The sequence below is a fragment of the Xenopus laevis genome, chromosome 6L (assembly GCF_017654675.1).
Source record: "Xenopus laevis strain J_2021 chromosome 6L, Xenopus_laevis_v10.1, whole genome shotgun sequence".
NCBI classification, from domain to species: Eukaryota; Metazoa; Chordata; class Amphibia; order Anura; family Pipidae; genus Xenopus; species Xenopus laevis.
In genome coordinates this window covers 101,134,348-101,149,236 of record NC_054381.1, presented here as the reverse complement: position 1 = coordinate 101,149,236, position 14,889 = coordinate 101,134,348, and the positions used below count along the sequence as shown (strand labels likewise).

The window sequence follows — 14,889 nt, the reverse complement described above, 5'->3', positions numbered from 1 at the left end:
CTTTTGCACATTGTTTAATAGTGATGTGTTTTCTTGCTCAGTTGTATTTCTAATATACGAAAATAACGATCTCATGGATCGATGAAGGACAAATAGGTTTATTTAACTTACCGTATTTTACTCCCCTTGTGTGTTATACTGAGCTGTAGTAATGGAATAGAGATAGCAATATGAAAACTTTGCAAATATATTTTATATTACAAATGATTAAACTAATTGAACAATATTTGTATTCTATGATATGCATATAAGACATAATGTACTTCCAATCATGAAACCATGAAGCCCTTCCTAACAGGCATTGCAAAACACACCACCCACAGCAATTGAGCAGCAGAGGGTGGAAGAGTGATTAGGTTCATACTAGCCCACCCTGAGGATTTTTTGTGTGGGAGGGGACCTGGCTCATTTATAGTACTCAGAAGTAAAGGAATGGGTAAGTGGAAAAAGGTGAATCTTTAAGTGCCTCCCCCACCTGCATGAACCACCAAGGTAGTTTATTGCCAACAGATTAACCATAATAGTACAAGCAAAAACACAATATTTATTCTGTAGAATGCTTTACCATACCTGAGTAAACAGCTCTTGGAGCTCTATCTGTTTGTTTAGGATAGTAGCTACTATATTAGTTTGGTGTGTCATAACTTTGTGCCTAAGTCTCTCCCTGCTCGCTCATAGCTCTGGGCTCATAATACAGCAGGAAGGGGAAGAGGGAGAAGGGTGGGGGAGAGGGACGAGCAAACTGAGCATGCTCAAGCCCATGACATGGAGATTTAAACTGAAAAAAGGAAGTCTGATACAAAAGCCCATGTGTACACAATAGAAGAAAAATTAAAAATATGTGAATTTGATTAAAATGGAATCTATGGGAGACTCCTTCTAGTAATTCTGAACTTTATGGATAACGGGTTTCTGGATAAAGGATAAGAAGAATTTCACTGGCACACAGGAGTTGCGATAGCAGGGCAAGCCCTTGCAAATTTTTTATGTGATTGTGCAACGTTTCGGGACACGCCCCTTTGTCGCTTGACAAAGGGGCGTGTCCCCAAATGTTGCACAATTGCGTAATAAAAGTGCAAGGGCTTGCCCTGCTATCGCAACTCCTATGTGCCAGTGAAATTCTTCTTACCCTTGTTGTGAGGTGGCCAATTCCTCTATCGCTGGGCACCAGGATAAGAATTTTTGGGTCTGTTTGGTGTGCGGCTTATCCAAAGCTCTTCTGTTCTGGATAAAGGATCCCATATCTGTACTTGTTACAGACAAGTACATTCTCATTTTCAATCTCATCCACAGTAAAAAATTTAAATGTGAAAATCTAGTGAACAATTTATGAAAACAAAATGGTAAAACACTTTCTAAATTACTTCCCATGACTTTTCAAGTAAGTACTGCAATTGTTTTTCTAAGTTATACAGCTGACATATTTTCTGAATTCAGTTTTATTTTAGCACGGTGCTCATATGCTTACCCCTTATGTATTTTATAGTGAACAACATTAGCAACTCATCAGAATGACTTTAAATGTATGCCTATATATTAATCGTTACACAAGTTCATTTGCACTTTGCAAGATTATACTACATTTTTGTGATATTTCAATAGAGAGTACAGTATATGCCATAGAAAAAGTTTACTAAATACTAAAGAGTTAAATTATTATCTGTAACATTTTGAAAGTCCAATAAAAAATAAATGCCATATTTTGCTCCATTTCTTTGCTCTTTTTTATTGGCATCCATGCAGGTTTTCCTAAGTTAAATATATTTAGCACATTATTTTGATCAAAACTTTTGTGAATATGAATGAAGAGGTAAGAACATTTGATGTTTGTGATTATGAGCGTGGAAGATGTATTTATTCAACATAGATGTCTAAGTATATAAAACTGCCAAAGGGAAACATGAAGGCTAAACACTTGACTAGTCTCTGGTGAAAGACTTTGCCAATAATGATTGATCCGATGGACTCATCTGTGAAAGGTATTTTTATTCTATATATCTCTAAATTATGAATACAGAGCCTGTCTTTTTATGTTTAAAATAGTTTGTGCTATAATGTATAATTCTATGATTTTGACTTATTTGCTAGGAAATACATAATATACAAGTGTCTAGATCACAAATGTGAATTCTATTTGATCTGTTTTCGCTACACGGATTTCTGAAGTCAGCCTCAACATGTATTTTTTTTTTCATTTAGTTTTAAGAAGTGTTTATAAAATGCGTTTTATCAATAACTGTAGCTGTCAGAGTGACTTGAACAAATCCATGTGCCTGTAAGGCCATGGGACATTATTTTATAAATGTATAACACATGAACGAAGAAGGAATTTTTCTAAAATAATGTTTCTGTAAAGACATCATATCATGTTCCTTGTTACATAAACACTTTTTTTTATTTTCTTTCAGTTATAAAGTTCAAAGTGTATTTTCTTCACAGCAAAGTGCTTAATAATTTATTATTTTTTTCTTTCTTGAAGTTGCAATGTTGGTGATTCTTGTTGGAACCAGTATGTTTCCAGTGAAAAATGGTGTGACTTCCCTACCAATATGTCCAGATGGAGGAACCAACTGCCAGATGTCAACCGGAGCTCTTTTTGATAAGGCAGTGAAACTTTCCCATTATATCCATTCTCTCTCCTCTGAAATGTTCAATGAATTTGTAAGTAGCATCTATTGTATATTTTGTATGTTAGTGCTTTTATTTATGATAAGATAATAGTGTTCCTTATTATGATTTAAAAGAAATGCACAATATTATTTACAGATTATCATATATTATAATCAGTTAGCATAATTAAAGTTTAATATTATATACAATTAAGATATTTTAATGCATCTATTTTTTTCTGTAGGATGAACGCTTTACACCAAGTCGAAGATTCTTAGCAAAGTCTATTATGAGTTGCCATACCTCCTCATTAAATACTCCGGAGGACAAGGAGCAAGCACAGCAAATTCAAGTGAGACTTTGTCCAGGTCCAGTAATAAAAACTGAAATTCTGTAATAGTGAGAGATATCGGATAGAATTTTAAGCTCTTCTCTTTTTATTATAGCACTGTTTGAAATATACATTTGTGGCTGAATTGATTTCAGCATCAGTATTTACAATTAATTTTTTAAAAGTGTACTTATTTAAAAAGTGTTGATTAGCCTCCTGCTAGAGTACAGTCAATATTACATTTAGTTTAAACCAAATAAATAACAATTATGTAAAAAATTAATTCTGACTAATGATTTTAATTTAAATTTAAGTATAATGATGATGCACGATGATAAGAAAACAATACATAAAACTTAGTATAGTGTTTCAATTAAAAACCATGGGAGGCACTGTTAAGTGAAATGTTAAAATTACATTTTTAATCAAGGTGTCTTCATTTATTTCTTTTATACAACACCAAAGCATGAAGACCTGCTGAACTTAGTGATGAGAGTTCTGAAGTCTTGGAACGATCCTTTACTCCACATGGTTGCGGAAGTTCAAGATATTAGGGAAGCGCCAGACACAATTCTTTGGAAAACTGTTGAAGTTGAAGAACAAACCAAACGACTTCTGGAAGGCATGGAAAAAATAGTTGGAAGGGTAAGAATAGTAACTTTTTACTCTATGATTCAGCTATATCTAATACTTCCAGGTATGATAAACACTATTATTAGGTAGTTTCTTCTTAAAATAGACAATTGTAATAATAAAAATTATATGGGGGCATAAAATTCATGTTTTAATGGGGTATTCCTTCCTTGAGCATTAACATGCTGTCTGATTGAAGTAAACTTGGACATTCCTACTACACATCATAGCAACATCACCCCTAGTGTCCAGAGAATGCTTCAACTGAAGCAAACAATTTGGATGTTTCTATTGATATGCATTAATTTAACACTCAGAAATGGGGTATCTATACACTCAGTATGTTCTTCCCTCAACATCACTGTCAATTTAAAGAAACTAAATAGCTGATAAATGTTCTAATAGTCCACATTTTCTAGTTCAACTTTATTGTCTTCTCAGAGGGACAAATGCATGTTCCTTATTGCACTTTGTCAATTGCGCCCCCCACTACAGCAAATAAATCGATCACGATCTGTGCTTGCACAGAAATGCCAGTGCAGTTTTCTGCTAACAGAAGCACTGGCCCAAGATATCATGTAAGTGTTTATGATCACATTTGGCAGAATCATTGATTTCAACTTTCCTTCTCCTTTAATTAAAGCTTAAAATTTTAGGCAGTTTTTTTAATGTTACAAGGTACAATATTTAAACTCAGAATTTAAGAAAATATTATTTAATACCTCTCACTTTCCTTCTCCTTTAATTCAAGCTTACATTTTAGGCAGTTTTTTAATGTTACAAGGTACAATATTTAAACTCAGAATTTAGGAAAATATTAGTTTCTACCTCTCACCTCCTTAACATTTTAATTAACAGAGTAGTGTACTAAACATACTGCACGTTTTACAAAGAGTAAAAAAATTAGCAATACTGACACTTTAGTACTTTAAGGGGGTCGAATGTTTTCTAATTTATGAAAAAACTCAAATATGTAAAAAACTCAGTGAATTCGGGGTGAATAACTTGAATACTCAAATTCAATGAGTTTTCAGTGATAAAAAAACTTGAATCGCTTGAATTAATCGAGTTTTCAAGCAAAGCCCACTGAAAAAACCTGACCATAGCGAAGGCTACAAACATCTTCAAATGGTTCAAGGGCCGTTGACTTCTACATGACCTCGACAGGTTTTAGCTGGAGTATTTTCAGATTCAAACTATTTCCAACTTAGGGGTATAATAAAGCTCAAAATTTTTTACGTTTTTGTTATTTAACCCAAAAATGTGAGTTTTGACTGAAAAATCAACTCGACTTTTAATAAATAACCCCCAAGAATACTTTAAAACTGCAATTCTGAATGGCTATGGTCATACCTGAGCAAGAATAAACCTCACAGCACATCTTTTACTGATTTAAAAGGAAAGGATTTTGCGATAATAGAAATGCATTTTTCTCAGGAGAACAACCCATCACTAATAAAGAATGACATTAGTGCCTATAAAAGGGCAGCTTGGGGAGAGCTAAAGTCAGTTGCCATGAATAACACAAAATACAAATGAGAACATTCAGCACAACTGCTAAAAACCTCGGTCTCAGCCCAACTGAATCAAAACTGGATATACACTGCTTGTCCCCAGCCATTACTGTTGACCACTGCATAATAAATAATAACAACATCCCTACAGAGAGGTGCTACAAAGTCAATGGTAAAATAAAGAAAAATATAAGGATTCTGATTACAATTGTAGTTCTTTAATTACCCATAACTGTCAACTTCTTTCCTTGGAGCTTTTCACAGTGCCTATATTCAACATTTCTAGTTCCACACTGCAGCACAGGTAGATCTGTAACTCAAGTGGATCTCTCACAATTACCATGAATTTAACTATCTACTTCTATTTAAGTACAGATATGGGAATGTTCAAGACCTGGGGTTTTCCCGGACAAGGGGTCTTTTTGTAATTTGGATGTTCATATTTTACTGTTGCATTTACCATTATCCTGCTCAGTCTTTCAGTTGACTAGGACTAGTTTTGGAACTGAATATGAAGCATTGTGAGGATAATAAACTGTATGTAGACAGTGAACTAACAATACTGTAGAGTCTATTGTGAGACTGGATGTCTGTATCCTAGTGCAGGACATTTTGTAGAATAAATTAGCTATAGAGGTGCTGTGGAAAACCATAATTACTGGCTTTTATGCAGGTATGACTCCATGGATAATGTATTTATATATTTTGCCAGGGGAGTTTTCACTAGTCTTGCTTTGTTAGCCAATTTTTGTCCTATTTTTCATTTGTAGATTCATCCTTTTGACTTGGAAAACGATGTAAACTCACTGTGGTCTGGCCCACCAGCAGCCCAGTCAGCAGATGAAAATTCTCGTCTCTTTGCCTTTTACAACCTCCTGCACTGCCTTCGCAGGGATTCCCATAAGATTGACAATTACTTAAAGCTTCTGAAGTGTCGCCTTATTCATGACAGCAACTGTTAGGATTTCATTTGACCATCTCTTAGTAAATCACAAGTCTAAAATTCCATTTTGTCTGGTTTGTGTAGTGAGAAAACAATTAGTGCATCTCTGTTGGGATATAATAATTTAGTAAAATCTGGGATAACCTTACAAACTAAGTTAAACTTTACATTTAGTTGAGTTTTGTTTAGCATATACTGTACAACTAATAAAAAAAATGCAAATATTTCCTTGTCTATTAATTGCCTCTATTAATAATCAGCAAGTAATGAAAACTGAGGTTGTAATTATTTTAACAAATAATTGTAGGTTAAGTCTCTATGTATTCTACTTAGCCAGGATATACAGTAAATCCGTATAATGATATCGTATATAGCACAGTGAATGTGTTGTTTTGAGATATATTCAGGGGCATATTTGTTATGCTGTGTAAAACATATTTCGGCAAAAAAAAACTGTGTAAAAATAAATGATGAATTTCTGAAGGTATGTCTCATTTTACACTATGCAAACACCAGATTTGCCACCATTATTTTACATTGATTCTGGTTGAAGTCACTCTAAGGATTATATTGATTATATGTTGTGAAAAATGGTGGAATTATTCTATATTCTGTCAAAAATGGCATAAAAAAATGGCATAAAAATGGCATCATTTTACAGGCTTTTTCTTTGAGCAACTTCCACTGGAACTTAATTACAAAGGTCTGAAGCAGTGTAAAATAATGGTGGAAAATCTGGCGTTCGCATGGTGTAAAATAAAACACAGCTTGATAAGTTTGCCATTTATTATACCTGGCTTTTTACACAGTTTTTTCAGCAAATTTCATTTTAAACAGCATAATAAATATGCCCCTCAGAATCTGGTATGAACTACCAGAATGACCCAAATATTATAAAGCCTGCTAAAAAGTTTCCCACACACAAATGTACATAATACTGCACATTCAATGCTACTGCTTTAACTCGCCAATTTTAAAGTGTTCTGTGTGGGGAAAACACAAAGGTATTAGCACTCATAGCAGTCGATCCCTCCAGCAGTATGTCAGGTACAAGCATTGCCACGTCATCAGTCCTGCCCCTGGCTTTACTGCCCTCCCCCCCCCAACATCAGCGGACCGCCCAGACATCACTGGCCCATCCACATACGTCACTGGCCCTCCCACCTGCCCATTTTTTTCTGAGAAAGAAAGGTGGCAACCCTAGTCCCTAGGCTGCTGGGTCCTAGTGTCTAATTTGTGGCTGGGCTTTGTGGCCTCTCTTCTGGTCTGCACCAGGAGATCCCTTCCCATGCGGTAGCCTAATGCTGGTGGGGCAATTAAAAAAACAAAACTATTGTTTACCTCAAACGGAGTGCAGGTTCTATTTCAGGTGACAGGTGCCCTTTAAGATACAAATTAGTGCTGATTTTCTGTCTTTCTTCCCTGGTAACAGTGCAGGTCTCTCTGGGACTCGGAGGCCCTGCCTGAAAATTGTTGCTGAAAAATTTTATCTTTTCTGAGCCTTAGCCTGGTCACATGACGCAGTGTGTGTGTGAGAGAGATTGTGTTAGAAAATGGGTTCTGCTTAGGGGGAGAGGCTAAATCTGTTTCTGTGTTTGTGAGTATTGTGTATGATAGAGTGTGAGTCTGTTGGCATGTGTGAATGTGTATTATTGTATAGTAAAAGGGGGAACATGGCTCCTGTGGATGCTGCACCAAATGAACCCACCAAATGCCAGTCTGGCTCCTCTGTATTTTTTCTGTTAGCAGAAGGTAGGGGGGTTATTTATCAAAGTCCGAATTTATCTCAATATTTCCTGCTACAAACTCCGATCATAGGAAAAAATCGGATTTTCAAGATTTTTTTCGGATTATCCATCCAATTTTTCCGTGATTTTTAAGATTTTTTCAAAATTTTCACTCGAAAACTCAGAAAACTTTGGGGGTATTGCATGAAACCCAACGCACATCAGAAAATCATTGGGACTTCTCCCATTGACTTATATGCAACCTTGACAGGTCTGAGATGCAGGATATTCAGATTCTGACTTTTGCATCCTCGGGGTTTAATAAATTGCGAAAAATTTGTAATTTTTTTTAAAAGTCTGATTTTATAAAACAAAAATCACAGATTTTTCTTGATTTTTGTATTCGGAGTTTAGTAAATAACCCCCTAGGTATTATTGATTGTATATCTCCGCATTGATTTCCACTGTTTCTGTTTGCCAGGCCTCCTAAACTATCCCAAAACATATCTCAATATAAATCAAATATGTATAAAAGTGTCTGGCCAGTAGTATGAACTAAATGTATCCATTTAGAATAGTTTACTGGGTCGACGACCCACCCTACCAGAGCTGGTCAGAAGGTGAAAAATCACACTTTACTAGTGATGGGCGAATTTGCGCCGTTTCGCTTCGCCGAAAAATTCGCGAATTTCGCACGAAATTCGCGAAACGGCGAAAAATTCGCGAAACGGCGCCGGCGTCTCGTTTTTGACGCCGGCGCCCGTTTTTGACGCCGGCGCCCGTTTTTCCGACGCCGGCGCCCGTTTTTGGCGCCGGCGACTTTTTTCGGAAAAATTTTTTTTTGACGCCGGCGAATTTTTACCGCGAATTTTCGCGGGCGTTTCGCGAATTTATTCGCTCGGCGCGAATCGCGCAAATTCGCCGCGAATTCGCGCCTGGCGAATAAATTCGCCCATCACTACACTTTACACTTCAATATTATAAAAACGGTTACACATAGAAAATAGAAAGTCAATAGAAAAAGTTGTTATTTCTAGTGATCTATCTGAAAACAACTAGTTGTTTGAAGGTGAACCAACCCTTTAAAACAAAGTTGACCTACTCCCATCAAAGAATTTAGCTAATTTATCAAAAAATCACCTTGAAAAAGTCGGTGCGAAAAAACGTCAAAACAAAATCATGTGTCAATTCAAATCGCATGTCTTTTTAGAATTAACGCTCCGAAAACTCGACTTTATCGAGTTGTTGCCATGACAACTCAAATTTATTGGACGTAAACCAGTGTGTCAAGAAACATCTTCAGGGACATCTGCCATTGACTTCTACATGACCTCGACAGGTTTTAGCTGGAGTATTTTTAGCAGCTTGGGGTATAATAAATCTCTAAAATTTCTAGGGTTTTTTTGCTCTAAACATTTAAGTTTTCCCCTTTAATAATGCAACCAGAAAAAAATTATTATTTTTTTTCACCGTAGAGGCCTATTTATTAAAGGTCAAATTTGAGTGTTTTTTAGAGGTTTTTGAAACCACAACTAAATTCACTTTCTCTAAAATCACAAATGTCATGTATTTAAAGATCTGAATAAAATAAGTATGAATGGAAAATAACTCTAAAAAAAATCCTAAAAATATGAATACCTATAAAACCTATTTTTTTACATATCCTAGCCAATAAAAATACAAAAACCGCTAAAAGTCTGAATTGATTAAAAACAGTCCAATAGGACTAACACAGCTCCTTTTGACTTCTATAGGACCTCAACAAGGTTTACCTGGTGAATACATCTTGAATTTTCAGAGCTTTTTAAAAAAAATTGTAAAAGCACAAACTTTTCTACACAAGATTTAACAGATAAACTGCATAACAGAATCAGTGGCGTAATTGGGCCAGGGCCCGCACCCCCTCAGGGCCCCCCGGCAGCTCGCGCCACTGGATTCCAGCTGAAAATAGTGTACGGAGGGGAGCCAGGGAGGGCCCGGCTGAACGTCCCGCGCCAGGGCCTGTCCCCCTCTAGTTACGTTACTGTACAGAATCAAGAAAAATGCTAACACCTAAGGGCAAATTTACTTATGGACAAATATCGATGGTTAATTAACCCTCGATATTCGACTGCCGAATGTAAATCCTTCGACTTCAAATATCGAAGTCAAAGGATTTACCGCAGATAGTTCGATCGAAATTGTTCGATCGAAGGAAATTGAAGTGGCCATAAAAGTTTTAACTGACACTGAAAAAAAGTTCTTACTTCGATGAGAATTTTGCAGCTTGGAGAATGTGCTCAACAGTTTTAACATCCGTTTATAGATAGCCTTGCAAAAGTATTCAAACCTCTGACATTTTACTGAATAACAAATCCTAAATGGAATGTTGTTCTCAGCAATATTTTTAATAAATATTTTAATAAACTTTTATTTTGAAATCTTAGGGAGTTATTTATCAAAGGTCGAAATTTAGAGTTTTTTATACCTCAAATGAACTCATAACTCGAATGGTTTCTAATTTAAGAAAAACCTGGAATGGCATGAACTCGACTCAGCAAGTTCGGAGTTAACAACCCGAAAACTCGAATTAATCGAATTGTCGGTGAAAAAAAAAACTTGAGTCACTCAAATTGAGGGAGTTTTCAGGCAAAACCTCCCGAAAATAGCACAGTGAAGGCAATTAATATCTTCAAATGGTTCAAGTGACCTCTGCCATTGACTCCTACATGACCTCGACAGGTTTTAGATGATTCAATGTAAGCAAAAATCCAATATATATACAATATTGCTAAAATTCAAGATAATAAAGTCCTTTATACTGGATACAACGTGGCAGTCCCATAAATACCTAAAAGTGTATACAAAAAATTAATATATAATATTTACACATATAAGTAATACAAAAGAGTAAAACACTGAAAAAGTAATTTAGTGTGAAAAACTGCCCCTTAGGGCCTAATTCCACTAAGGCAAATGTCACACGTCACATTCGAATTATTCTAGGTAGCAATAGATTCATAAATACAGCTTCATTGGAACTAAGTTATAGTATATACGTCTTACCCTTAGTAGAGACTAACTGGTTAGAAAATTTCAGAATCTGTAAAAAGAGAAAACGAGGAAGACATCTATTAGATAGTGATCATAAATCAAAGAAACGGAATTAGGCTCCAATGGTCATTTAGACCCATCGGGTACATAGTATTCAATTTTTTAATCCATCTTGCTTCATGTTGTAGAAGCAATTTGGAGAGGTTTCCTCCTCTTCTTGGTAGTTTCACATGTTCCAATACCATCCATCTCACCTTAGTCTCTACTAAGGGTAAGACGTATATACTATAACTTAGTTCCAATGAAGCTGTATTTATGAATCTATTGCTACCTAGAATAATTCAAATGTGACGTGTGACATTTGCCTTAGTGGAATTAGGCCCTAAGGGGCAGTTTTTCACACTAAATTACTTTTTCAGTGTTTTACTCTTTTGTATTACTTATATGTGTAAATATTATATATTAATTTTTTGTATACACTTTTAGGTATTTATGGGACTGCCACGTTGTATCCAGTATAAAGGACTTTATTATCTTGAATTTTAGCAATATTGTATATATATTGGATTTTTGCTTACATTGAATCTTCATTGGTGTTTAGGAGGTGGGGGGTGTGTCTACAGACCTCGTTGAGGTGATTTAAACGCTGTAACTCACTTATATTACACACTTGAAAAAGGGCAGTTGCGCCCGAAACATGTTGTGTGTGGATTAAAATAAAATTTAGCACATTTGCAGTTATCCTGCGATTTGGTCCTTTGTTCCAGACTACAGATATTGGATTGATATTTTAGGTGCTTGGACGGAGCACCATAGGAACAGTAATAGGATCCACTGCAATCCTCCGTGTGTATCAATCACATTATTGAGGTTTTAGATGATTTGAGCTATTTCCATGGTCAGGGTATAATAAGTTTTAAAAAACTCAAGTTTAAATTTTTTTTTCGTTTTTTTTAATTATTTTTGACCACAAAAATAACCTAGAAAACTCAAATTTTCATGGCTCCTCTGCCCCTTAGATTAAAAAAGAAATATACTATTTGCAGGATGTATTCCTTGTGTTGTATAAATGGTTTTCCCCTGCCATAAAAATAGATAAAACCCTCCCAGTTAAGGAATAATTATTCAGGTTGATAATCCGAAGGAATAAAAATAAAGACTAAATACTGTAGCATATTAAAAACAGGGGGCCCGAGGGGGCCTTGTTGGCTTACTTATCAGGAGGTAGAAGCTGCATGAAACCTCAAGGATGCCGATTAGAAAGAGATGCAATAAACATCTCAACTAGTGTTCCCCATAGATCCATTATTTTCTGTGTCTGTTTTAGGAATTAGTGTCCTAAGAGTAATTTCCCAGTAACAGTAGAATGTAGGTATCCATTCACAGATCTGCCCTCCTAAAATAAAAATATATATCTGTCTGGTTGACTGAGCAGTGACTGCAACATTATCAGATGGTGATTGGCAGCTGAATGCTGCAACAGCATGTTTGTGGAAATAAAAAAGTAAAGTTGCCACAGAAAAACATATTAACCATGCTATAAAGCAATAGCTGAACATCACCCTGAAAATCAAGAAATGTTTCCTTTTAAGAATAAGAATTATTAATTGGATTTTAGAAATAAAGACAACAGAGAGTCAAATGATATTCTGTAGTTTATAATGTTGCAGCTGTGTATAACTATCCATTTCTTATGAAATGTCATTTGGGGCTAGGATGAAGAATGCATCCTGAAAGAACTGGATGTAATGGAAAAGGTGTCTGGCTGCAACTTTCTCAAATTTCCTTGTGCTTATTTCCAACCCACCATTGAAAAAGAAAAAGACGATGGGTAAGCACAATTTTTTTTTATTTATATATGAAATAATATTCACTAAGCTCTAGAGTATGCTTTCTAGTTTAACTTATTATAGCTGTATTGCTTATGCTGATGCCTTTATTCTGATTAGTACAAACTGGAGAGGTTAACCTAAAAGGCAATAAGGAAATCGAATTTTATTTTAATATAGATCTACAATGCTACATGCAAAACATTTATATACACACACATATTTATGGGCATATTTATCAAAGATCGAGTGATAGAGTTTTTTTTACCTTGAATGAACTCGAATGACCTCGAAACTTGGATAGTATCTAATTTAAGAAAAAAACCTCTAAAACGTCTAAAACTCAAACAAATATTACCGACCCGAAAACTCAAATCGAATTAGTCGGAACTCTAACATCTTTAAATGGGTCACTGGACTTCTAGCCATTGACTGCTACATGAACTCGGCATGTTTTAGGTGGCGTACTATAGAATTGGAGTTGTTCCCAGGGTCAAGGAATGATAAATCTCAAATTCGATTTTGGATTATTCCCAACTTGAATTTGTGAGTTTTGACCAAAAATCCAACTCGAACATTTGAATTTACCATTAATGTTTAATGTTTAATAAATACTGTACCCCCCAAAGTATGAAGAGGAATTATTTAAAAAAAATCCATGACTGGATCATTATCACCCAAATGGCATGGGGTTAGTTGACATCTCTATTTCTGTCACGGTACTAACTTTTAACTCCGACGCGCTCATGATGTAGACGACCACGGCTGCCAAGTCTTAAAGCCTTACAATTCGTTACCAAGCAAACTGATCAGTTTGCTCATCACTAGTCATCATTTACACTTACATTTGTTATCATCAGCTAATAAGATATAAATGTGCATGCATTTAATAAGAGGGAAACTGTACTCTAATATGCATTGAGTCATGTATATATGATATTTCCAGTATGGAGTAAACTACATCAGCAGAAAAAAACCCACCATAAATTATTTCTTCTGTGCGAATAACTTTTCCTTTGCTCAAAGATAGGATATTCTTTGTGAGCACATTGTGACTTAACCTCCAACAGAGAAAAGATTATCTGTGCTGTTGTTTGCACTAGTGCTCAGTTTATGTCATTATATTTCCAGTATGGAGTAAACTACATCAGCAAAAAAAAAACCCAACATAAATTATTTCCTCTGTGCGAATCATTTTTCCTTTGCTCAAAGTAAGGATATTTTTTATGAGGACACTAGTGCTCAGTTAATGTCATTATGTAACTTCTATCTGAAAAAGTTGTTTTTTGCACCAAAATAAATCATGTCACATTTATGTAAATACTAAAAATGTGCAATGCTTATTCGATGCTCTCAATTCAATAAACTGTAAGGAACATTATTCATTGTGAAATTCGTATTGTTTGAGATCAATATGTAACCTGAATAAAATTCACAAAAATAAAAATCAACATTTTGCAGTGTAATAATTGTCAGGGGTGCTTGATGGCAAAGAGAGAGTTCTTCCTTAGACGAGCCAAGTAGGAGAAATACGTCTTCAAGGTGTCCAAGATTCCTTTTCTCGGGTACATCATCTCCCCAGAAGGTTTTGAGATGGACTCCGCCAAAGTCTCTGTGATCCAGACGTAGCCCCTTCCCTTGAGCACTAAGGCCATACAAAGATTCATCTGGTTTGCGAACTACTACCGACAGTTCATCAAGGGGTTCTCCTCCCGCATAGCCCCCATTCTTGCTCTTATTCGAAAAGGGGTAAACCTAACTCATGGCCTCCTCCAACCATAGAAGCATTCCAATCCCTGGCTTTCACCTCTGATTCAGTCCTCTGACATCCTGATCCTCTGTTACACTTCTTCCGATGTTTGGGCCGGTGCTATTCTTTCCCAAAGACACCCTGCAGATGGGAAGTTACATCCGTGTGCTTACTTTCCAAGAAATTTTCCCCAGCGGAGCAGAACTACAGTATTGGAGATCATGAACTCCTAGCAGTAAAACTTGCTCTTGGAGAATGGCAATATCTATTGGAGGGTGCTCCTCACCCAGTCACCATTTACACTGACCGTAAGAATTTGAAATTTATACAGACTCTCAAAAGACTGAATCCCCGACAGGCAAGGTAGGCTCTCTTCTTTTCCCGTTTCAACTTGGTCATGACTTATGGCCCTGGCTCCAAGAACCAGAAAGCAGACGCATTTTCCAGAAGTTTTATCCCTGAAGATCGTTAGAATGGCATTTGTACCCCGAGCTTCACCTCCGCATTTTGCAACAAACC

The 14,889-nt window shown here is 35.8% G+C and overlaps 1 protein-coding gene across 1 annotated transcript; it reads left to right on the top strand.

Moving 5' to 3' along the window:
* Positions 1-1,929: 1,929 nt before the first annotated feature.
* prl.1.L (prolactin, gene 1 L homeolog) lies at positions 1,930-6,255 on the top strand. The gene is given in 5 exon segments (NM_001093017.1): positions 1,930-1,979; positions 2,480-2,661; positions 2,855-2,962; positions 3,407-3,586; positions 5,859-6,255. Coding segments are annotated over 5 exon segments (693 nt in total). The 5' UTR covers positions 1,930-1,948; the 3' UTR covers positions 6,051-6,255.
* The last annotated feature ends 8,634 nt before the right edge of the window (positions 6,256-14,889 follow it).